Genomic DNA, 25,460 nt, shown 5'->3' with positions numbered 1-25,460 from the left:
TAGGGGGCGGAGCGTTCGCCGCCACTGCCGCCGCCGCCGCCGCGGGCCCGGTCTGTGAGGAAAGCCTAGGCTGTGTGCTTCCCGGCTCGTCGAGCGTCCGCGCCGCTTCTCCCGCTTCCCGTCCGCTGCGGCCGGGCGAGCGGAGGCCTTCCTGAGCCATGGAGGACGAGGTGGTTCGCATTGCCAAGAAGATGGACAAGATGGTGCAGAAGAAGAACGCGGTGAGCGGGCGGGTCTCGGGCAGGCCGCGGCCGAAACCGCAGCCCCGGCCCACGCGGAGCCAGCCAGTCAGGGCCGGGCCGCGCCGCGCGCCCTTCCGGCTTCCACGTCGGTGCTGACAACGTCCGCGGGGAGCCCCGGAGCGAAGCCCTCGCCGGCTGAGAGAAGACGCGATGGCCGCGGCTTCTCGGGGTGGCGCGGTCCGTTTCAGGCGGGCGGTAAAGTGTGTTGATCCCAGCTCCGCCTCACCCCGGGCATCGCGATTAGACACAGCCCGCCGTCTCTTAGCAAGTAGGCCTGGGTGCGATGACAGGACCGCCACGGTTAAAAACCACACTCCTTCCTGGTGGGCCCCTGGTGGGTGGCTGTGGTGCTGAGTTAGTGGCGGGCCGGCGACATCGTCTGTGTTAGGAGATCCCACTTTTCCATCCCTTTGCTTGACACCTGAGTTTATTCTTCGGTGCACTCGGCACATTTTCATTATCAAAGTGCTAGAAATAATTTGTCCCCATTTAAGAAATTAAAGCCGTAAGGGGATGCTTACATGTGTGCCGCGCTTTAGAGTCACAAACCCGTGCAGAATTCTTTTGTAGCTAGGACACAGTTGTGAGTATATTCATTTTGTAAGCTTAAGTACTGTGCAGTTGTGGTTGAGCCCGGAGCTAGCTAGTTTTCCACTCACTGCCAGCTTAGGAATTAGTGTTAATACCGAATAATTAAGACTTCGGATATCCTTGTTCCTCTTTTTCTTCAATAGGTGCGTTTGCCCGGCATTTAATTTCATGCCCTGTTAATCTGCATTTGCAATTTTATTTTCAGCCATTTCCTGTTTGTTTTCTGTTCCAGATATTAACCTGTGTCGTTTATCGCCCTTACTGATTGAGCCATTTCATTCCTTGCTGCAAGAGATGAGTTTGGGTTATGATAGGTTGAACATTTTTATTTTTTAGATTAAATTGGAAAACTTTCCTCTATGCCTGGAGGTCCCTAGTTTGCTACACTCAAAGCTCTCAGGAGGAAAAACTTATTAACTGGGTAATTTCTTTTCCCTAATCCGTCAGCATAAACTTCAAGTAATTCTCGAGTCTGTTTTCTGATAGTGCACAACCTTAACCAGTATGAAAATTCGCCTTAAGAAAGAAAGATAAAGCTGGTTCTTTTCATTGCTTTTTCTTTCATTTTCCTCTCCACTAAAATTCAAGCAGGCTGATGAAATAAAGAGAAAGGTCAAAATGACAACTCTTTCTCCGTGAATTCTAAAGTTGAAAAACATTAACTTTTATTTATGCGTGTGCACGCGTGCATAGGTCAGAGGACAACTTGAGGCTTTCTCTGAATAGCCCTGGCTTTCCTGGAACACGATCTGTAGACCAGGCTGGCCTCAAACTGCTAAAGACTGCCTGCCTGCCTCTGCCACTTTAGTGCTGGAACTAACGTCCTGGCCCATAACCCTGCCCACTCTCAACCTCCATTGTGTGTGTGTGTGTGTGTGTTGTTTTGTTTTAAAGATGGGGTCTTGCTCTGTAGCTGGAAGCTGACCTGGAACTCCTGGTCTCATGTGATTCTCCTGAGTCCGTTTCTTCTTAAATGAGATTACAGGCATGAACTATGAAAAGGAGCTATTTTTAAGTTATTTTAGACCATAAAAATGGAAACTGCTTGAAGTATGATAGTTGTCACTAATAGACAAATCTAAGTACTGCTTTTTAATAGGCTTTTTTTTTTTGGATTTTCGAGACAGGGTTTCTCCGTAGCTTTTGGTTCCTGTCCTGGAACTAGCTTTTCTAGACCAGGCTGGCCTCGAACTCACAGAGATCCGCCTGCCTCTGCCTCCCGAGTGCTGGGATTAAAGGTGTGCGCCACCACCACCCGGCAAAGTACTGCTTTTTAAATATCATTTCATTTTAATAAAGCTGTAGAGTAGATGTCACTTAATTAAAAACAGCTACCAATTATTGAGCTGGTACTCTGAGCCATGTATTCCTCTAAATCCACTAATTATAAATCTTTTTTTTTTTTTGGATTTTTCGAGACAGGGTTTCTCTGTAGCTTTTGGTTCCTGTCCTGGAACTAGCGCTTGTAGACCAGGCTGGCCTCGAACTCACAGAGATCCACCTGCCTCCCCTTCCCAAGTGCTGGGATTAAAGGAGTGCGCCACCACTGCCCGGCTACTAATTATAAATCTTACCAGTTTTTATTACTCAGATAGTTTTGCTAGTATAGTAGTCCCATTCTATAAAGGAGAACTTGGAAACGTAAACACCACTACGTACATTGTGTCTTTACTGGTTCTGGAAATTCCATATCAATGAACTCTTACAGAATGTGACATAACTAGTTCTTTCACTTACTGTAGTGTTTTGTTTTGTGTTGTTTTTAGACAGAGTGTCACTATGTTGTCTTGACTAGTTAAGAACTCCCTGATTCTCTTTTTAGTATCTTGAGTAGCTGACTGGGACCCAAGATACGTGCCACCATGCTTCGCTTACTATATGTGTTTTAAAGTCTAATCTGTGTCATGTCTTCTTAATATTTCATATTTCATTCTTCATTATTATAGAATAGTTTTTTTTGGGGGGGGGCACAATTTTCGAGACAGGGTTTCTCTGTAGCTTTTTGGTTCCTGTCCTGGAACTAGCTCTTCTAGACCAGGCTGGCCTCGAACTCACAGAGATCACAGTGCTGGGATTAAAGGCGTGCACCACCACCGCCCGGCTTATAGAATAGTATTTTATTGTACTGGCACTTATATCACATTTGGGTTTATCTTTTTGATGTGCATCTAGGCTGTTTCCACTTTAGGTTGTAAAACTATGCTAAGATATTCTTATGTATGTTTGTGTTGGCGTGTTTTTATTTCTGTTAGGAATATACCTCGGAGTAGAAGTACTGAGCCTTGCAGTGTCTGGATAACATTTCTTTTTATCCTGGGTCTGGATGCCTAGGCAAACACTATATTATTAAACTACACCCCAAATCTACTTAACCATTTAGGAAACTATCAAAAAAAAAAAGTAATTCTTTTTTTTTTCCTCCCACAAAGTGGCTCATACCATTTTACATTGCCATCAGTCGTGCTTGACTGTTTTGATCTCATATTGTTCCAATTCTTGTTGATACTTGTCCTTTAAATTACTCTTTAGTGAAATGCTCTGGACATCTTTTTCATATTTACTGGACTTCTGTGTGTCTGTTTTGAAGATAGATCTATATGGGGCCTTTACTCTGCCCACCAAACTGTCTTGTGCCCGGTGTTTCTGCGTTTTAATATTTCACTGTGTACTAGACCATTTCATCTACCTCCTAGGGGCTGTGTTGTTCTCTTCAGTATGTGAAAAGCTTCAAGAGGATTTTTAAAATTAGAAAACAAGAGTATGGATTGGAATCTAGTCAGGCGGTAATACAGCACATGTTCTTAACTATAAGTCCCTTGTACCTCCTGCTTTTGCTTGTGGAGAGGAAGGATATTTGAATCCTATAGTTTTATATAAATTAGGTTGCCTGGAAGTTTGAATACTGTGTTTTGTAAAAAAAAAGAAAAACCACTTCTGTTAACAATAAGAGCGCTAAAAACGTAATAGAATAGTGTGATAGCTATAGTTTATTTTTCAGTCAGTTCTGTGAACTAAATGTGGCTTTGGAAGTTGAGAGTCAAATCTTTCTGTCTCTTGCATCATTACCTATAGGTGATGCTGCAATGAACTTGATGCTGGAGGTAGGTGACTGGGAAGGACAGAATGCAGCTTTTGTGTGGTAGTAAGTTCAGAGCACAATTGTCAGCGGTGGGCCAGAGGAATGGGAAACACAGTTGTGCCGGAGCACAAACTGTAGAGGTTTTTATTGTTTGTTTTGTTTTAATCCCTGGGGCTGGGTGTATAGCTTGGTAGTAGGTTAGCATGTAAGAGACTTTGGCTTCAATCTCCATCATAAAATGAAATTCTGTGAAATCCTAAGGGATTACTGTCTTTTATTGCTATCTGCTCACACAGAATGGAACTTTCTTTTTTTTTTTAGTTTTTCGAGACGGGGTTTCTCTGTACCTTTGGAGCCTGTCCTGGCACTAGCTCTTGTAGACCAGGCTGGCCTCGAACTCACAGAGATCTGCCTCCCGAGTGCTGGGATTAAAGGCGTGCGCCACCACCGCCCGGCCAGAATGGAACTTTTTATATGGCATTAAGTGTCTGTTGAAGGACTGAAGAGATGGCTCAGCTGTTAAGAGAGGACTTCCTGCTCTTGCCGAGGACCTGGGTTTAGTTCCCAGCGCCCACATTGGGGGCTTAGAATTAACTGTAACTCCAGTCCCAGAGGGTCAACTTTCTCTTCTGGCCTCTACAGGCAGCACACACACCAATACATTGCAGACAAACACTCATTCACATAAAATATACAAATTTTTGAAGTACTTAGCACAATAGCTGGTACAGAGTAACTTGATAAGTTGTCACTGAGTTATAATATAATCATACTTTTTTATTCAGCTCATCTTAGTTTATTTTGTAAAGACCCGTGAGTGAATACTGGTTGTAACAATGGTAGTTGTTGAAAACAAGCATAGTTGTGTCTCTTATCCTTTCCTCCCGTCACAGCCTTGGTCTTCTAAACCTATTCTCCCCCAAGGTCTGAGTAGAAACAGAAAGTCAAGTTAAGGTCACTCTGTTGTCTCTACTTGGAAAACGGCTTAAATCATGTGTTGTGTTACTGATATTTTTTTAAAATCAGCTTTCTGTATGACATGGCATGTGTGCTTAGGAGAGGTGCTGCTTTTTAAGAAGCACCTATAAATTTGATTTGTTAACCTCTTATTGATCTGTAGTCTAAAATGGATCAGAAAGTCCATGAAGATGTGGCTTGAAGAAAAATGTGATTGTATAACAAAAGCCAGGCTGTGGTGGTGGCGCATGCCTTTAATCCCAGCATTTGGGAGGCAGAGGCAGGCGGATCTCTGTGAGTTCGAGACCAGCCTGGTCTTCAAGAGCTAGTGCCAGGACAGGCTCCAAAACCACAGAGAAACCCTGTCTCGAAAAACCAAAAAAAAAAGAAAGAAAGAAAGAAAGAAAGAAAGAAAATAGAGAATACAGATAGATCTACCATTTGTTAAAAGCCTTTGGACTCTTGAGAATTCCAGAATTTTTCATATTGACAAGATATTATGATACCTCATGCTGTATTACGTGATAGTCCTAAAAGGGATTTGGGCAGCTCCTAGTAATGAGGCAGTAACATTTCTATAGTGAATACAGTACCCTTAGCATTAAATGAGGTTATGTGAGGTGTGTAGATGGATTAGCTTTGCACCTCTTGAGACTAGCAAGTGCTGTGAAATGAATTTCTTAAAACTTGTTCTAACAGTTTCACTGTATTTAGTTCACTTTAAGTATGAAGTTTACAGAATTTTAACATAAAAAGGATCTATAAGCTACAAATTGTTAAAATCCTTTGTAATAATCTATTTCATAATTTTTCTTTCAAATTTATGGTTAAAGTAAAATGTTCTATATTGATGTTTTCAGAAGAGATGTTAATCTTTTATTCTGGAAGGTCAGGTCTGACGTAGGATGACTTCAAATAATCATAACTAAAAATATTTTCTTGGTTTTATTTATTTATTATTTTTAAAGATAACAGTACAAAGGACTAGAGTGATACCCCAGTTAAGAGCACTCTTCAGAGGACCCAGATTTGATTTCCAGTACCCCAGATAGTGAATAACAAGGGCTGTAACTCCAGTCCTAGGGGATTCAACATGCTCCTTTAGCCTCCAAATGCACTACGCATGTTTGTGGTGCTCAGACACATACACAGCCAAAACACTTATGCATGTTTACAAAAATACTTTTAAGAGTTTTTAAGGAAATACAGTATTAAAGTCCTTGCTTCTTTTTATAGCATGCACTATGGTTTGGGATTTTTATTGTTCCAAGGTATGCTGTGTTTTCATTGATTTGTAAGGTGAATTATTTTCATATTTTAAGAGTTTGATAGGCAGCATGAGTTACATATATAGTTGACCAGATGGCTCTTTGTAGTGTACTGTATACTTTTATAGCAGAATGTCAAAACTTGTGGAGAGAGGGCAGATGAGATGTCCTAATAGTCCAAGTGCCATCCCTGAAACCCTAAGTGGGGGCAGAGAACCAACACTTGAAAGTCGTTCTCTGACTCCCCCAAGTGCAGTATTCATTAACCAATGGTAATAAAACATATCCACAGCATGCAGAGTGTTATCCCACATCAGTATAGCCTTAGAAGCATAACAGATGTAAATCCTGATTTTTTTTTTTTTTTTTTTTTTTTTTTTTTAGAAATTGCTCTTTACTATTCTGTAAGAACCAGGTAGATAGCAGTGTTCTTGTGACTGATTGTTAGATAAGCAATATTGACCTTCTCCTCCTCTCCATGTGCACGGATAAGCACTGAGACGCTGTAGCAGCTGTTCATTACAGTAAGAAGTTTTACATTTCTTCAGGGGAGACACATTTGAAAATACAATTCAAAATTACTTCACAAGTGCTAGCCATAGTTCAGAAAGCAGGTGTTATGAACCTCTGCTGTTTTAATCTCTGTTGTAAGGTGATGTATATATGTACATGCATATATGTATTGTTGTACTCAAGTGAGTAGATGAGCCATTATAAGTTGTTAATTGGCTAGTCCTTGCTTTACTTCCATGGGAATTCAGTATGAACCTGTTTTATTTTATAGGCTGGTGCATTGGATTTGCTGAAAGAGCTTAAGAATATTCCCATGACTCTGGAATTATTACAGGTATGTGTTTCTGTGTATCACAGTGTTTAAATTGGTAATTGCCATAATTATAATAATGGGTCATCTTCATTACCAATAACATGTTTTTAATCTATCCTTTTATAGAATAGACCATTCTTTTTTTTTAAGATGTCAACATTAATCAGTCAATTGCCATTGATGATGTATGTATATAATAAAATACAATGCTCTTGGTTTGCTCTCAAGAACCTGATGCTGAGAACCCTTGAAGACACTGACTTAATGAGCTTGGAGAAGTTGAGCTGATGCCTGACTAGAAGCTTCAGTCCTATTGACTAGTGTTCATGGTGCTAGAAAGTACATTGTATGGCACTGAAGGAGAAAGGCAGTATCACCCAGCTACAAATCCTGTGACCTGTCTATAAATATACTGTAAAAAATAGTGCACAAATGTTATGGGAGTGAGTAACCAAACACTTTTTTTTTAATGGATTGAGGCCCACTCCATGAAATGAAACCCATATCTGAAATGAATAAAGTGGCCAAGGACCTGAGACTAGATAGGTCGTGTACCTAGCAGAAAAGCTAATACTATTACTTTACTAAAGGGACTCTTTACTAAAATAATTCAGTGACACATCAGTTCCTCACTTCACTCAACCCAATCAGAGATGGTGATTAACACAGAGACCCACAAATGGACTGTGTAGAGAGTGAGAGACTGTGGAGTACTTAGTCCTAATCAGATATCTTCATTAAACCCTTCTCAAGGCTTGGTAGAGGAAGTGAAAAGATTGTTAAGAACCACAGATGACGGATGACTGCAGACACAGCAGGACAGATGCACATTCTAACTTAGCGCACAGGGACTGACAGCATGTGCAGGTTCAAGCCAGCCCTGAGAAGGGAAGGGAAGTAGACACAGTTTTCTACCTTAGCCGGGAATTTATCTGCAGCTGGTACCTAGAAGGAAGGGGAAATCATTTTCCCCCCAGTGGAGTCTGACTTGGGTATATCAACCACATTCCAGAGCAGGCCTCATATCCAGTAGTTGGCCAATAGAAAATGAACTCTGATATTTTTGTGGAATTTTTTATTTCATTTTGTCTGTCACTTTTGGTCTTATTAGTCTTTTGCCTGTTTACTTCTGTGGGTCTTGGGCAATTTTTTTGTTTTTGATTTGTTTTGTTTTCTGAGAGAGACAAAACAAAGTTAGTTGGGTAGGAAGGTGGAGAGCATCTGGGAAGAGTTACAGGAGAAGGGTGAAACATGAGCAAAATATTGTGTAAAAAATCTTAATTACTCAACTAGGAATATAGCATTTCTTTACCATATACAGGGCTTATGTTCTGTCCCCAGAACTTGAAGCAGACAGCTTGTATGTCATGGTGATTGGGATTTCTGATTTGGAGCCATTTGGTCTAGATGTGCAGTCAGTTCCTGAGTGCTCCCTGTCCTGCCACTCTGTCTTCCTCCCTGCCTTTTCTCCTATGCTTGATGTTAAACAGAAACCTTGGTGGATGATGGGCAGTGTCTCTGCTTCAGTGTCACAGACCACTCTTTAGACAACCTGTTTATAATAGTTTCCCATTGGTCTCCATCCTCTGCTTTCTTCCAGTTTCCCAAGTGTGTACTAATTATTGGAAAAGAAACATGCAGTGGTTCTTTTTCACTCCACTTCATCAGCCTGATTTCTTGTCATGGAGCTAATAGTCTCTTCTTTATGTAAGCACATTTATTGTCAAAAGCTGGATTCTTAGAACAGGTGCGAAGAATGGTGGTTTTAATAATCAAAGCACCCTGTGATCATTAAACAGCCATCACCCAACAGCTCAGTTTATTCTTCTCCTTATATCTTGGTCTTCTGCAGGAGTTTCTAGGATACATTTTTCAGCACTGTTGGGTGTTATTCTGTTTGTCATAACAACTCAATAATTCAAGTTATTTCCTCCATATATCCAAAATTAGGATTTTTTTTAAAGATTTATTTATTATGTATACAGTATTCTCAGTATTCTGTCTGTGTGTCTGCGGCCAGAAGTGGGCATCAGATCTCTTTACAGATGGTTGTGAACCACCGTGCGGTTGCTGGGAATTGAACTCAGGACCTTTGGAAGAGCAGGCAATGTTCTTAACCACTGAGCCATCTCTCCAGCCCAAAATTAGGATTTTTTTGTTTTAGAAAATTTGCTTTGTTAACCCCAAATATTGCAGGTGGGTGTAAAATTTGGGATCCTTTTCATTCTTTTGCTATTGAACCTCACCTGCTTTGGCTCAGCTTTCTGAGCGGTACAACACAGGCTACTGCAGCCCCACTATGTATTCTAAATTCTTCTGCTTTTGTGCTGAGGGTTGAATAATTTAGAAGGAAGCTTTTAAGTACCAATTACTTTTGTACCTCAAAGGTATCAGCAGGGATTTTCCTTTATTTTTTAAACAACTAAGAATTTCTTTGTTGTGTTTTTCTTCCATAGACCATGTTTTGAAAGATTGTCTACTAACAACTTGAACTTCTGAATAATTTACCATTGTTATTTACTCTTCATAATTGAACTGTCATCGCTTTTATGGTTTTTAGTGAGTTGGAAAGAGCATTCATTCTAGAAGTGGTGAAGCAGAGATGAAAATTCTAATCGTGCCAATGAGCAATAGTATAATGATGAGCAGGTTATATTGGTATTTCCAGTCTCTTTATCTTTAAAAATAGGTATAATGATCTCAATGGTGAAAGGTTCTTGGGAAGACTTATATACCTAGTTATTCTAGTATAATCCTCGTGTAATATTACTGCATGTTAAATTTTATCTGTATTCTGAAACCCATTTTAATACCAAATTATATGCTGCTTACATAGGATCAAAAAATAAAGATTCTTCTTAATCTCTAGGTGGTAGTTTTGTTTGGATAACTTTGCTATGAGTTATTGGCAGTGCTCTGAGGTATCTCTGTGGAAGAGCTTATGCAGATATCTATCTGTCCACGTAAATTCTACACCTCACCCTCATTTCTCCCTGAGAGACTGATTTCATTTCATTACTCCATTGGCCTTGATAGCACAGTACCAAGTTGTTGATCTCAGTAATGAAGCATTGGTGAGTCCAGTGTGTGATCTGAAGATATGTGTACTTTCACCAGAATGCAAATTATTGAAATTTTTAAATCTGAAATAGAAAAAAAAAGTCTGAAAAAGAAGCAAGTGTGATTAATATACTGAATTGTTTGGGACAGCATTGATGGACACTTTGTTGTTGTTGCCTTGCAGTCTACTAGAATTGGAATGTCTGTCAACGCTATTCGCAAGCAGAGTACAGATGAAGAAGTCACATCTTTAGCCAAATCACTCATCAAATCCTGGAAAAAATTATTAGGTAAAATTGATCTTTGCTGGCATATATTTATGATATCCTGACTTGTTCAAATGGCTGCTGCATTTTTTTGTCTATGAATCTAGACTTTGTGAAATCATTGCTTTCTAATAGGGATGAGGGCCCTGTTTTAATTTGTTTGAAAGTTGTAGGCTGATAAACTCAGTGGTCTCTGACAGTTGTAACTGTAGATAAACTCCTTCAAAACTTTTCTTCAAAGAACAGGTCGTGATGCTTTCTGAAGTGTTTTTAAAATGACTGCCCATAATTCATTTGTTCAGATCAGCTTTTGTTATTTTCTTTTCCTTTTTTTTTTTTTTCAAGACCATAGGGTTTCTCTGTAGTCCTGACTGTTCTGGAACTTGCTCTGTAGACCAGGCTGTCCTTGAACTCAGATCCACCTATCTCTGCCTCCCAAGTGCTGGGATTAAAGGCATGTGCCACCATGGCATGATTTTCCATGTCTAGCGATCTCTCTTAAAAATCATGTGAGAATACTTAAATGTGTCATTTTATTTTCTAATACTTAAGTATAATCACCTCAGAACACTTCCTTTCTGTCCTGGTTTCCTCCAGTTATTTGAGATGGACTCCCACTATGTTGTGTAAGCTGTCTACAGAGGATTTAGAATTGTAGTCATGTGCATATTTTCTTATGCAATTATAATAAAGGAAAGCAAGCATTGGTGTAATACTTTAATTTACAGTTCATGCTCTAATTTGTTGCTATCCCTATGTACCTTTTAGTTTTTTGTTAACTTGATACAAGCTAGGTTTATCTGAGAAGAGGGAACCTCAACTGAGAAATTGTCATCATAAGATTGACCTGTATGCTAGTGTGTGGAACATTTTCTTGATTAATAATAAATGTGGGAAGGCCCAGCCCACTATGGTTAGTGACACCACTGGACATGTGTTCCTAGGTTATAAAAGAAATCAAACAACTATGTACAATAAGCCAGTAAGTAGCATTCCTCACTGTGCTTCATTTCATGACTCTTGGTTCCTACCCTGCTTGAGTCCCTGCCTTGGCTTCCCTTGGTGATAGATGAGGTAAAGCAGATGAACCCTTTCCTACCCACGCTGCTTTTGGTTTTTGTTTTAGTATAGCAACAGAGAACCAAACTAGGACACACTATAATGTCCTTTACAGTTTTTACTTCCTTCAATAGCTACTCCAGAATCGTATTTAGTTTTCTAATTTAATCAATTCTTTAAGCATTTGATTTTTCTCCTGTGATAGCATTTTGGAGAATATAATAACCTTCTCTTATTCTGTTTTGACATTTATTTGTTTGTTTGTTTATTTATTTAAGGCAAAGTGTCATATAATGCAGGCTAACCTTGAACTCAGTGTAGCAAAGGATAACCTTAAACTCCTGATCCTCCTTTCTCTTCCTCTCAAGTACCAGGATTTCAGGCAGGTAGACCAGAGGTGTAGGAGGCTACAGGAGCCAGTGAAACGCAGCTCTATTGACAGATCATTGAGTTAAAAGAGGTGCTGAGTGGACCGTAGTGAGGCTGGAATGGTCTCTATGAAGATGCTCTTTATTTACTTTCCCAGAAATACTTATCTGTGCTGTAGGTGGCACTTTAACATTTTTAACTTCTTGAAAAATCACTTAGATACTATTGTTCTCTGCATGAGCTCTCATTTTCGGGATGGCTGTGTTCATATTCATCCACACTCTTTCCTTTGCATATTCTCCTTTTAAACTTTCAGCTGCCATTGGCATGTGAATTCTTCTTTCTTTCCAAGTGACAGTTTAGGAGTGTTGATTGTACAGGTATTGTAAAAAGTACCTCAATACAGATGCTAACATAATAGTTTGCTTATACTTTATATACAGTTGTGGGAAATTGAAGATTTTAATGTTAAGTTAAAAATCAGCCTCTTTGGGAGCTGATTTTTTTTAAATGTTTGTTTTTGGCTTATATAGGCTATTAATGTGCAATTCTTTGTTTTCATTTTTAACAAAAGTAGACTGTTTAGGAATTTGATAAATTTTGCAGATGGACCATCAACTGATAAAGATTCTGAAGAAAAGAAAAAAGAACCTGCAATTTCATCACAGAATAGCCCTGAAGCAAGAGAAGAAAGGTAACTCACTTTATTTGAATTAATTTCTGCTGCAGTTGCTATTGTAGGGCTTCTAGCACTCAGGAGGCAGAGGCAGGTGAATCTCTTGAGTTCAAAGCCACTCTGGTTTACAGAGTGAGTTCCAGGACAGCCAGGGCTACACAGGGAAACCCTGTCTCCAAAAAGAAGAAGAAGACAAGAAAAGGAAAGAAAGGAAGCCGAGTGTGTGTATGTGTGTGTGTGTGGCGGGGGGAGATTATGATCTAAAGGATTTATTTGGCATACATATCCCAGGACACAGCTCATTGAGGGAAGCCAAATAAGAAACCGGAGCAGAAGCCATGGAGGAATGAATGCTATTTAATGGCTTGCTTCCTGTGGCTTGCTGCCGTCTTGTGCAACCCAGGACCAATAGTGACACCATAGTGACTTGGACCCTTACATATCAATTATTAGTCAAAAAATACCACAGGGACTACTCTAGTAGTCAGCAATCTAGTAGAAACATTTTTCCAGTTGAGGTTCCTCTTACCAGACAGTTCTAGCTTGTATCAAGTTAACAAATAAGCAGACAGGAAAACTAGCTAGTTTGTTTACCTGCGCCATCACTTTGTCCCTGGTTTTCTGATCCTGCCTCCTCTCCTCCTTCCTCTGTCTAGTCAGATGGAATTAGCACACATGTATAGCCATCTTTAAAACATTTAGCAAGATTTCTTAGAATTTTAGAAGAAAAATAGAAGTCTACAAAAAGAAAGCAAGATAATTTATATTATACTGTCATAGTTAGGATTTCTCTTGCTATGAAGAGACACCATGACCATGGCAACTCCTACAAAGGAAAACATTCAATTGGGGTGGTTCACTTTCGGAGGTTCTGTCCATGATCAACATTAGTGGGGACATGGTGATGTGTAGGAGACCTGATGCTGAGAAGCAGCTGAGAGTCCTACATCTTGCAGGTGACAGGAAGTCTACTGACAGGAGGAGTAGCTTGAGGAAAGGGAAACTCAAAGCCCATCCCCATTGTGACACACTTCCTCCAACAAAGCCACACCTCCTGATAGTCCCACTCCCTATGAGCTTTTGGGGGCCAAAACTTAGTAAGTTTATTTATTTATTTATTTTTTTGGTCTAAATTTAGCCATTTAAGAAAATTTTTAGGGCTGGAGAGATGGTTCAGCGGTTAAGAGCACCGCTGCTCTTCCAGAGGTCCTGAGTTCAATTCCCAGCACCCACATGGCAGCTCACAACTGTCTGTAGCTCCAGTTCCAGGGTATCTGACCCTCACACCAATGAACATAAAATAATAATAATAAAATAAATTTTAAAAAAAAAGAAAATTTTTAGTATAGTTTTATTAGTATTTAAAGTTTAGGTGGAATATTTATGTGCTAAAGCCTGGCATCTATCCAGAACAACACATAAGAGTAAACATGACTATCCAGACTTTCCTGGGGTATAATATAAAGGAAGTTGTAAGTCAGATCTGAGTGACTCGAGGTTGACTAAGGTTTTACATTTTGGTGCTAGAATTTGAGAAACTTTAAGTGGTTCAGGCCTATGCATCACATTTTAAGAGACAAGGTTGGTGATAGTGAAGCGAATCAGCCCGTACAGGCAAGTTGCAGTACTTTGGTTAAGTATTGGCCATAGGCAAGAAGCAAAAGCTTTACAGTATTTAAGAAGTTTTGTTTTGTTTTTTAACATTGGTTGGGGCTGGAGATGTAGTTCCTTTGGTATAGTGCCTGCTGAGCATATGCAAAGCCTGGATTCAATTCCCAAAAGCCGTAAAATGGGGCACGGTGGCACATATCTGAAATCCCCGTACTTGGGAGGTAGAAGCAGAAGGCTTGGCTTCATAGAGTTCAAAGTCAACCTGAGCAATGTGAGACCTTGCTGCAAAAATGAATAATTCTTTTTTCATTTACTACTTAGAGATGCCATGCTACACATTGAAAATACATAAAGGATGAGATCCTAGTTCTTGCTTTTGGGAAACTTTGTCTTATAGGAGAGTGAAAAACAGTATACGAACCCTTGTAGACAGGATTTTCTAAGTACATGGTTCATAAGAAGAAACTAACTAGAGTTAGATGATGCTGATAACTTTTCCACAGTGAGCAGTTTCGGTGTTTAAAAGTGGTTTGTCCTGGAGAGAAGTGGAGGAGATGTATTCTTAACAGCAAACACAGCAAGTTAGTTCTACAGTAGATAGGAGGGATGGACAGCTTAATAAGCCTTTGAAAATGACTTGTGATAGCATTTAATTGAGATTACACAGAATCATTTTGAAAAGAACTTGTTTGAGTGAATGTCCAGTAGATGAAGTTAGTCAGATGTAATTGAAGTTTTGGAGTTGACTAGAAAATTTTTAGATTATTCAGATTAAGCCACTATTTTAGAAAGAAATCTTTTTACAGTCTTGATTAGAACCCTGTTGTCTGACTAGTATGTAAGTTTTGAAACAGTTTTTTCCTCTTTCTAGTTTGAGTGCATTCTGCACTCTTTTCTGGCCTCATCCCCTTATCCCTTTACAAAAGCCAAGATCCTTGATTATTCTATACTGTATTGAACTTCGATGTATACTTTTTCCTGCTAAAAAAAAGGTATAGGACTGGGCTCACTTTAATCCTAGTACTCAAGAGGTAGAGGCAGGAAGACCTCTCATTAAGGCCAGCCTGATCTACATAGATAGTTCCAGATTAACCAGGACTATGCAGTGAGCCTCTGTCTTAAAAAGAAAAAAATCGCTGCTGTTAATGTTTAAAGGAAAATAAAGTCAGAATATTTGTTTTTGTTTGTAATTCAGTCTTTTAGAACAGGCTTTCTCTGTGTAGCCCTGGCTGTCCCGGAACTCACTCTGTAGACCAGGCTGGCCTCAAACCTGCCTCTGTCTCCCAAGTGCTAGGGCTAAGGGCATGTGCCACCACTGCCCAGTTTTGTTTTGTTTTGTTTTGTTTTCTTTTTTAAGGCATGAGATTTATCTATTGGATTCAATTTTTTAAAAACGTTTAGTCTATATGTAGGTGACATTTCTGTTACATAATGGTGACTGAAATGCTATCTCATTTAGACCCCAAGTATTTATTTTTACATTGTAATGACAGTGCTATTCAGAAGGTTTTCTTAATTGTTTTCTGGTCTGTGTACTCATGTATGTGTATTTTAGTAGTTCCAGCGGCAATGTAAGCAGCAGAAGGGATGAGACAAACACTCGAGACACTTACGTTTCATCTTTTCCTCGGGCACCAAGCACTTCTGATTCTGTGCGGTTAAAGTGTAGGGAGATGCTTGCTGCAGCTCTCCGGACAGGAGGTAAGTTTAGGGTTGTTTGCACCCCCTTACCATCTCCACCTTCGTGCTGGTGTTTTACATGTGTCTTCCTGCTGATAGTTCTTAGAGGGCAGTAGGAAGGAGGACACTGGCACCAACAACAAGCACAGCCTTCTAGAGTGTTGATACTTTTCTTGGTTCATGCTAATTTAATCATTTCCTATGTAAATCTCAGATTTGCAAACTCATTACCTTGACCTTAGGTTGAGCAGTAACAAGATGAATTGTTAAAATTAGTATGGCATAGAGTATTTAACTTTTATATTAGTAATTCATTTTTATACTTATAGTTAGAAAAGCAATTTACAGTTTACATTTCCATGGGGAATACCAAGAAATACTAATCCTTAGACTTCACATGCCAACGATTTTCAGGTTTCATACTATCGTGAAACACCATGTGGTGTCCCTAAAATGTTTAAGTTAAGAAAGTAAGTTTGGTAGGCAGAATGTTTGACATCTTAAATAAATTAACCCTTTTTCTTTTCAGTTATGCTGAACTGTGCATAGCTATGGTGACCAGTTTTGCTGCTTACTTGACCCTTTCTACTTGAATTTCCTTACTGCCTCTCTGTTTTTCCCTTTTTCTATCTTGCAGTTCTCTTTATTCTTTCCCTTCTTTCGAGCATCTGTGATAGTCTTCTGAGTATGTCTATGTATATGAGTGGCAGATGAAATGAGAAGCTTCTCTGTGTTAAAATCTATGTCATGGGAGACAAGGCATTTCTTCTTAATAACTGTTCTTTCTCTGTCCCTCTGTTGGAACACCCAGAATTTATGGTGTTGTGAAATGAGGAGCTGCCTAGTATATGAAAAGGAGTCATTGGTGCAAGAGTGCTGTGATACAGGTCTTAGATCAACTCCAGAGGAAAGGAGTAGTGGGCTGAAAGATACCAGGTCCTAACAAACTCAGAGAGTCTGTGGATGAGGCAAATGGGACTGAAGAAATAGGAGTGTTTTGATGAGTTTTTCATTTCTGTTTCTAGATGACTACATTGCTATTGGAGCTGATGAGGAAGAACTGGGATCCCAGATTGAAGAAGATATCCTTTATGTTCACATCCATAGCTGTGTGTAGTAATCTGTGAGGTTAATTGTCCCTGTCCTCCTACATAAGTCAAAGGTTTATTCTGTACTTTTTTTTAGGAAGAAGGGCATTTCTGTTTATTTCATTTGTTTTTCTCTCATTCAAAACTAAACAGCATATGATTAATGGTAATTTTTTCAGCCTTTGTATATTGGAAGTGTAGCATCTGAATTTTAGTTGTGTGAAATGGCAGGGAAAATGTGAGGCCCACTCAGTGGGAGGGCCTCAGACTACATAGTCCCTGTTCCTTCTGCCAGCACATGTGTTCATGCCTGGTACCATAGAAAAGGCTGCAAGGAGAGTGCCTATGTGGCAGTGTAAGATGGGAATGTTGTTTTTGAGGAACTGCCCTTTATAAAATATGAGCCCCTCTGGGCCTTGGTCTCTGCTTTGACCTGGCCTGCGTCTCTAGTGTGGCCTCAGGTGCTCTCCTCTCATAAGACCTCTGAGGGAGTTATGGCCGTGCTCATAGATTTTGAGGTCCTTAGTGGGATTCAGACTTAATCAAGTTAAAAACGTGTGATTTTAGAACTCTTTCAAATATCTGATAACTTGGGTTTTGTCAGAGTACCTCTTTGAAATCATGTCGATGCTTGCTTCTGACATTAAACATTTTTAAAAAGCATCATTGAGTCAACAGTTGTAAAGATGAGTACTATTGACCAATTACAGAAGAAGGAATCTGAAAGTATTTTTCTATGGAAAACATTTTTATGAATTGTTTAGAAAATTTAAGAATTTTGAACTTGGCAGAACAAAAAAAAAATGTTATCTTTATAACAATCTTTTTTCCTTAATGGCCAAGTACCTATATATCAAGAAATAAGGAATACAGACATGAAATACAAAAACAGAGTACGAAGTAGGATATCAAATCTTAAAGATGCAAAAAATCCAAATTTAAGAAAAAATGTGCTGTGTGGGAATATTCCTCCTGACCTGTTTGCTAGGATGACAGCAGAGGTGAGCAAGTCTGTGGAAGTGCTTGTGCGAAACTGCTTCGGAAACAAGTGTGATAAATGTATATGTTAGAAACCTCAAGATCACTTGCTCCATTTCCACTGTCGGTTTCTTCCTTCTGTCTTTTTGTTTTGTTTTTCAAGACAGGGTTTCTTTGCATAACTGTGGCTTCCTGGAACTCAGTTTATAGACCAGGCTGACCTGGAACACAGAGATCTGCCTGCTTCTGCTTCCTGAGAGCTGGGATTAAAGACATGCAGCACCACTACCTGGCTTTTCTTTCTTTTTTTTTTTTTTAATCATCCTTTTTTTTCTGTTCTTTGCTTTTGAATTTATGTCAAGAAAATCCCTGGTGTTTACTCTTTCAACCCATGCATGTATACATACTTTTTAAATATCTATTTAAATACTTTTCCGTATGTAGCTACATTATCATTACCACATCCAGCTAAACACATGGCCTTGCCATGGTATGATACTTACTCATATTCACGTCTCCCTGATTATGCTCTACGTGTGCCAGGAGCTGAAGTCTACACATTACCTTTGATTTGTTGTTGTTTTTTTAAGCTAAAGCAGTTTCTTTTGTGGGGATGTTTCCAGACAGGGTTTCTTTGTGTAGCCCTGGCTGTCCTAGAACTTACTCTATGGACTAGGCTGGACTCGAATTCATGGAGATTTGCCAGTCTCTGCCTCTCCGAGTACCACATATATCATCAGGTCTAGCTTAAAGCAGTCTCTTTTGTCCCTCACATCCCCTCCCCCTCTGCCTTTTTCCTCTGTGGTGCTGCTATGTTGAAGAACTAGCTCTTTCCACACATACATTTCTGTGAATATTGCATTAGATCATACTTCTTTATTTTTCTCTCTGCTTGATTTTCCAAATAGTTTTACTATACTTAAGCTTCCCTTTTCTTAAGTGATGGATTTTGCTTCAGATACATTCTGTCAGAGGGAGCATAGTGTCTTGGTACTTTCCTCTTGGCATGCATTTCCTCTTGGGGTTTTTTTTTTTAGTGACTTTGGGTAATGTCAGGGAGTTTTCCCACTGTAAAGTACTCCACTAATCTTCCATCTAGTGAGTTCATCCACTGTTGAGCCTGTTACTTGAGTAGGTAACCACTGCAAGAGAGCCATTTCTAAGATGTCATTTATAGCTAGGATTCTTTCGTAGAAGCAGTTTTGAATATAAATTCAAACTTAGTTACCCAATTAGCTTAATAAGAAAAGATAAACTTAAAATTCTTTGTTTAGTTAAACCGTAATCGGAATGGTAGCCTCTGTTGCTTCTGTGTGTGCATGCCCTCTACTAGGTACTGTCAAGGGACTTGGAGCCGCTTATCTACCTTATGGGGGTTTTCCTTACAGTAATTATTTCAGTGACTGAAGAAGTCATTTTATTTTGGGTCACCAGACTCGCCTTCATGTTAACTTTTGTGCCCATTTGACCCAAACATGATAGTCTCTGTGCTTTCTGGCATTAAAAAAAAAAAATTTACCTGGCATATTCTGTGTACAAAGTCCCTGTTTTCTCTGAGGATGGAATGAGTATTTAAAAGATCACCTTGTGCACACCAGAGGTGTGATTGCTATAGGTTTGCGTTGTTAGTTTATAAGCAGTGTATGTACCTAATTTTATCATAAATATCTGAGTCTTTTAAAGAGATTTTGAAAGAAAATTATTTTAAATCCTCTGAGGGGAAGATTATTAGTTTTTGTTGTTGTTGTTGTTGTTGTTGTTGTTGTTTTTTGTTGTTTTTTTCGAGACAGGGTTTCTCTGTGGCTTTGGAGCCTGTCCTGGAACTAGCTCTGTAGACCAGGCTGGTCTCGAACTCACAGAGATCCGCCTGCCTCTGCCTCCCGAGTGCTGGGATTAAAGGCGTGTGCTAAAATTGTGTCAGCCGATTTCTACTTTTTTTTTTTTTTTAAAGATTTATTTATTATGTATACAGTGCCTGCCCGCCAGAAGAGGGCACCAGAGTTGTGAGTTACCATTTGGTTGCTGGAAATTGAACTCAGGGCCTCTGTACGTGCAGCCAGTGCCCTTAACCTCTGAACCATGTCTCCAGCCCTGGTTTTACTTTTATTACTGATTATTGTTAAGCTTTATGAACATAAAAGCATTCGGGGTATAGAGTAGCTGTCAAATGTATCTGTAATTCATTGATATTGCCATTTCTGTCATAGGAAATGGCTAGTGATGAGCTCAAAGAGATGAGGAAAAACCTGACGAAAGAAGCCATCAGAGAACATCAGATGGCCAAGACTGGTGGGACCCAGACTGACTTGTTCACGTGTGGCAAATGTAAAAAGAAGAACTGCACTTACACACAGGTTTGTGGTTGACTGTGGTCTTATGATCACATTAAGAATGTTTCACTCCTGTTTCAGAGTAAAGATAATTACAGAACCTGATATTTTTCAAGAAAAGATATAAACCTCTTTGGTGAAAAAGTACTTTCTCGGTAGATTCCAACTAATTAAAGATAAGTTGATATATTTGTGTGCTAATGAAAATATTTACTATAAAAACTGTAGCAATTTTATAGAACCCCAGATGTACTAGCAAGCATCTAGTGAAGGGAAGTTCTCCTCTCTCACATGGCCTGTGTACAAATAAATGCCTATTCCTATTTGTAACATGATGACTTTTGCATTCATATATGACAAGATTGACCTTTTTGGTTTTGAGTAACATAAAGAACTGTCAACAAATTTCTGTTGTTATATGTCTATATAAAAATAACACTATCTTCATTTTTGTTTGCCAAATAGGATTTTTTTCTTTACTTTTATTGTTGTATATCTATAATCTCCTAACCTTAGAAATTTTCCCTTAAAGGTCATGTTTCAGGTCATGGATATAGGTGTTGATCCTCCCAAGCAAGAGCACAATTCTTTTAATCAAATTAAGATAACTTTAAACTCTGCTATGTCCCTAAAGCAAGGTTTGAGAAAATTAGCTGTGGTCGAGACAGTGGGCTTTACAATAGCTTTAAAAAAACTGCAAGACTAGGGGATTTCCGAGGGCTGGGGGAATTTTTTTTTTTTTTTTTTTTTTTTGCTTATGTAGAAATTTGGCTGAACATTTTAAAGTTATTTGGCAAAACATCTTATCAAGGTAGATATCAGGATATGGTTAGATACAGGGTGTAAAACACATTAGATTCCAGAAAATTAGTCAAGAACTCTGAGTTTGGTTTTTTATTTATTTGGTTGGTTGCACAGAGATCTGTCTGTCTCTATTTCCCAAGTACTACAATTACAGGTGTGCACCACCTCCGCCCAGCTAGGACTATTATTTTTATCCTGAGGCCTTGTAATACTAGTTTTAGAATGTTTATTCTTCCTCCTTTTAGATTTATTTATGTTTTATGTGTGTACTGTTTTTGCCTGCATGTTCTCATGCACCACGTGTATCTTGGTGCCTTTGGAGATTAGAAGAGGTGTCAGTCATCTATCTCTTCAGCCCTTAGAATGTCTGTTCATTTTTGTGGGCTTTAAGTTAAAATCATATTGATGATTTACCAGAAACTTGTGGCTAGGTTTTGAGCCTGGGGCTTTGTTTGTGATTGGCAAGCACTTTTCAATGGCTGAGCTACGTCCTCAGCCCAGGTCTTCCTGAGTGTTCTATTTTGAACTCTTCTTTTAAGACATGGTCTCAACATTTTCCAGTTTTGCTTTTCTGCTTGCAAATGTGAAATTCCATTCCCGTTAAACTGGGTAGCCATTGACCATTGTGATACTGCCATGTACTTGAATGAACAACAAGTCTTTGAGATGGTAACTTCATTTTGTTGGGCTTTTGTACCACACCCAGCTTTTTTGTAAATATCTTAATCAGTGCACAGTATTCCATCAGATTCATTTACTCTTCTGTGTTCACTTCCAACATATGTGTTGTTATTAAGTGACATTCTTCACTATCCTTATACAGAGATCTTGTATTTCTAATTATGTATCAGAGTAGATGAGAATGCCACGTTCCCTGGCAGAGATATGGGTATTTAACATGACTTTTAGAGAGGTTGTGTCAATTATGTGTGTCAGAAAGAAATGCTTTGGGGCCCGGTGGTGGTGGTGCGTGCCTTTAATCCCAGCACTCGGAGGCAGAGACAGGTGGATCTCTGTAAGTTCAAGGCCAGCCTAGCCTGGTCTCTAAGAGTGAGTTCCAGGATGGCCAGAGATCAGAGCCACACAGAGAAAGCCCATCTTGAAAGCCAAGAAAAAGAAAAAAAAGAAGAAAGAAATGCTTTGGATTTTATTAACATCTTTACTAATGTGTAGGTCATTAACGTGTTAATTATTGGTTTCATGATTATTTTTTTTTCTTTTTTTTTTAATTTTTTTTAATGTTTATTTATTTATTATGTATACAATATTCTGTTTTGCGTGTATGCCTGCAGGCCAGAAGAGGGCACCAGACCTCATTACAGATGGTTGTGAGCCACCATGTGGTTGCTGGGAATTGAACTCAGGACCTTTGGAAGAGCAGGCAGTGCTCTTAACCTCTGAGCCATCTCTCCAGCCCCTGGTTTCATGATTATTAACCATTTGCAAAATGCATAATTTAATGAGTGACTTTCAGAGAAGTTTTCTACTTAACTGGATAAATGACACATGAAAGACGAACAGAAGGATTTAGAAAAACAAAAGTTTGAAATTATGTTCCTTTGCTAATAGTGTATTTGAATTTGTATAAGCTCTTACACTTCTTAGGGTGATATCACTGGAGATACTGTATGTCTTTATGTAGAATATTCTTACATAGGTTGGGTTATTTTTAGTGGTAATTCAAAAGTATTTTTTATTTAATTTTGCTACAGGTGCAAACTCGTAGTGCTGATGAACCAATGACAACATTTGTCCTATGTAATGAATGTGGAAATCGGTGGAAGGTAGGGCACCCCTGGGTTGTATATGATAACTTACTGTCTCTTCATAAACCATCTAAGATAGTACTATGTACCCTCCTGGAGTTTGATCTTAGTAACACATATGTTTTTAATGCAAGAATGGCAGGAAAGAATATTAGATTACCATCACACGACCTATAGATACTGTAGTTATTGAATTATTTCCACTCTTGTTCTTCCAGAAAAGCAGTGTATGTTTATTACTTATTTTAATAAATTTGATTTTGGAAAATGTTATAGAGTTCTATATGATATTGGGGTTTATTTTAGGAATTCTAATGGACTTGGTTCTGGTTTGGTAGCTTTTCAGTAAGCCTTCATATTTATTGTCTCTGTGAATTTGTCTCATACAGGCAAGTTTATTTTTTTTTTAATTACATGTGTTAAGAGTTCTCTGTTCTAATGTTTATTGTATGTGTTCTTTGCTGACTTCACATATGTATATAATGTATTCTGGCTATTCTCACTGCCAGCCTCTTATCTCCCCCTCCCCGTCAGTCCCTTTCTCACATTCATGTTTTGTTTTGTGATTCACTGAGTTTAACCAGGACTGTCTGTGTAACTGCAGTTTTTTTTACTGTCCTTTGGAGCAACTGTCCATTGCTCCTCCCCCAGAATCTACCAGTAGTTAAGAAGGAGCGGGGCTCTAGTCTCTCCTGACTGCTGCTGAAAGCCTGTGCCTGTACAGACCAGTGGAAAGCTAATTTTTGAGGGATTTTTTTTTTTGAGCACCAAAAACAACATATAAAACTAGAATTGCATATCAGCTCCAAAGGCACTTTTATTATTAATAATGATAAGGCTGTTAGTGGTGTGGGGTTGGGCGATGCTCATGGTAGAATCAGTCTTTGTAGTCACACTGTGATTGGAAATCTCTTGTCTCTCACACTCACTGATCTAGTGTTTCCTCATGTAGTCGGCATAAATAATACCTGATCTCACCTGTGTCATTGCTTCTCTTCAATCCTGACGAAGAAACTTGGATGTCTAGATAGTCCTCTTAGATCTGTTACACATGCTGGATACTTTTATCACTGCGATGAGCAAACAGTACAGTTTGTTTTACTGCAAGCAGTTCGCCAAACAGGTTGTGCCATATGGTACTTAAGGAATTTAAGAAAGTTCAGTTTAATGTAGAAAGCTGATAAGAATTGTTAGTTATTTAACCTAGAAACATTAAGAGAAGTACTTTTAAAAACTACTAAAATAAAACTTTACATATTTATTCTTTAGTTACATAGTCCTTGTAATTCTATGGTGGAGGGTCAAAATGAGTGACTATTATGTATAAAGTCTTTCCATAGGAGCCTCTGTCATAGGGTGTATAAAATCGAGATATATACGTCATTGTCTGTATTTTTTAAACCTTACAAAGTATTTCTTTTGTTTTTTGCAGTTCTGCTGAGTTGGAAGAATCAGCAAGGTATCTGGACCATTATGAAAAATGGATTTTGTAATTAGCTTTAAAATTAGGCCAGGCAACTTGTTTCCCTGATATTTGTAAGCAGTACCGTCCCATGGGTCGGTCTTTGTTTTTACCTAACATTCTTTCTTAAAAGCTGTCTGTGGTTTCAGATCAGCTAGGAGACCATAAGAGAACTAGATAATGTGTTGCATTTTTTTTTTATTTTTATAAGTTGATGTTACATTTTATTGAATATTAACTTTTTGAGTTAGAACACACAAAAATTCTGTTGTTCTACATTAATGCAATAAGACAAAATTGCTTTTCTCATTGGTATGTACCTAAAATATTAAAGGAGGAGCAAAGAAGTAATATAAATGTTAGAGTACCAAATATGATATGTATTCCAGTAACTCTTGACCAGCTTATCAAATTGTGCATACTATTTGAACTAGCATATGAATTTGCTCTTAATTACCACGCTCACAAAGCCTCGGATCCCTGATCTCTTGCATCTGTGACTAACTGCAGTCATCTTTTTTTGTATTTCTTATACATGTATATTACCATTTTTAATAGGGTTTTCTTTGGAAATCGACTTGATTTTTCAATCAGTTTGGTTTTATTTGACTTTGCACTCTATTAGTTTAACAGAGCTCTGTTATAGTTTCCTAGGGTTTTCAGGAAGCCCCTCCCAGGCATACTTTTGGTGAATTTTCCCCCATAGAAGACATGCTGGGAAGGAAATGTCAGCATCTCAGTAGAGTTCCTGGAGGCAGCATGGCTGGACTTGCACTTGGAAATCTATTGACCAAGGGTTAAGCCTAAGACCTGTGTAAGTCATTAAGCTGTGCTCTTTGCACGTGGAGGTTGCAAAAAAAGGAAAAAAGAATGTTTTAGTGTGAATCTTTTTTTTTACATGATGATGATGAGCCAACTGAAATGTTGGCTGTAGCAAGTAGTATTACAGTGCATATTTCACAATTAAGTTTTACCTTTGTTTAAATGTGTCCCGCTTGTTTTGCTGGTAATAAGCAGTGGTTTTCACAGTTTTCTTGACACAGATGTTCCGATGCATATAGTAAAGGCCACTGTTGTAAAGCTTATGATTTACATGTTTCCGCATCTGGCCATACGTCTGTGTAAAGACCACTACACAAGCTTTGTGTTTGCTCTGCTCTGCAGACTGTTCGACATAACATAGAAAACAAATGTCCATGTTAAAAAGGATTGGTCCATGGGTAATTTCTGTCACTTTAAAAATAAAGTACATTTTAAAAGAATTAGTTTTAAAATAAGGTTAAAATAGTCCCACTTTTAAGTGATCCATTTTAAAATTTGTAAATCAATAAATTTTTTTGTTGTTAAA

General features: G+C 38.7%; 1 protein-coding gene across 6 annotated transcripts; it reads left to right on the top strand.

The window, feature by feature from the left end:
* The first annotated feature begins 17 nt into the window (after window positions 1-17).
* On the top strand, window positions 18-25,460 carry Tcea1 (transcription elongation factor A1). Of its 6 annotated transcripts, none has more exons than XM_041657636.1 (10): window positions 18-221; window positions 6,922-6,984; window positions 10,208-10,313; window positions 12,324-12,411; window positions 15,563-15,705; window positions 16,710-16,766; window positions 17,619-17,773; window positions 19,958-20,104; window positions 22,597-22,668; window positions 24,083-25,460. In XM_041657636.1, exons 1-10 carry the CDS (start codon window positions 159-161, stop codon window positions 24,089-24,091), a joined length of 903 nt encoding a protein of 300 aa, XP_041513570.1. In that variant the 5' UTR covers window positions 18-158; the 3' UTR covers window positions 24,092-25,460. The 6 variants fall into 6 exon arrangements, with proteins under 6 accessions (XP_041513570.1, XP_041513569.1, XP_041513573.1 ...); XM_041657635.1 differs by having other exon boundaries at window positions 19-221; window positions 15,560-15,705; XM_041657639.1 differs by lacking the exon at window positions 18-221 and adding an exon at window positions 400-510 and having other exon boundaries at window positions 15,560-15,705.

The sequence above is a fragment of the Microtus oregoni genome, unplaced genomic scaffold, assembly GCF_018167655.1.
Source record: "Microtus oregoni isolate MIOR12 unplaced genomic scaffold, Mior012 000008F_ref0000371, whole genome shotgun sequence".
Classification (NCBI taxonomy): domain Eukaryota; kingdom Metazoa; phylum Chordata; class Mammalia; order Rodentia; family Cricetidae; genus Microtus; species Microtus oregoni.
The sequence above is the reverse complement of the archived record's forward strand: the minus strand, read 5'-3'. Positions and strand labels throughout refer to the sequence as shown.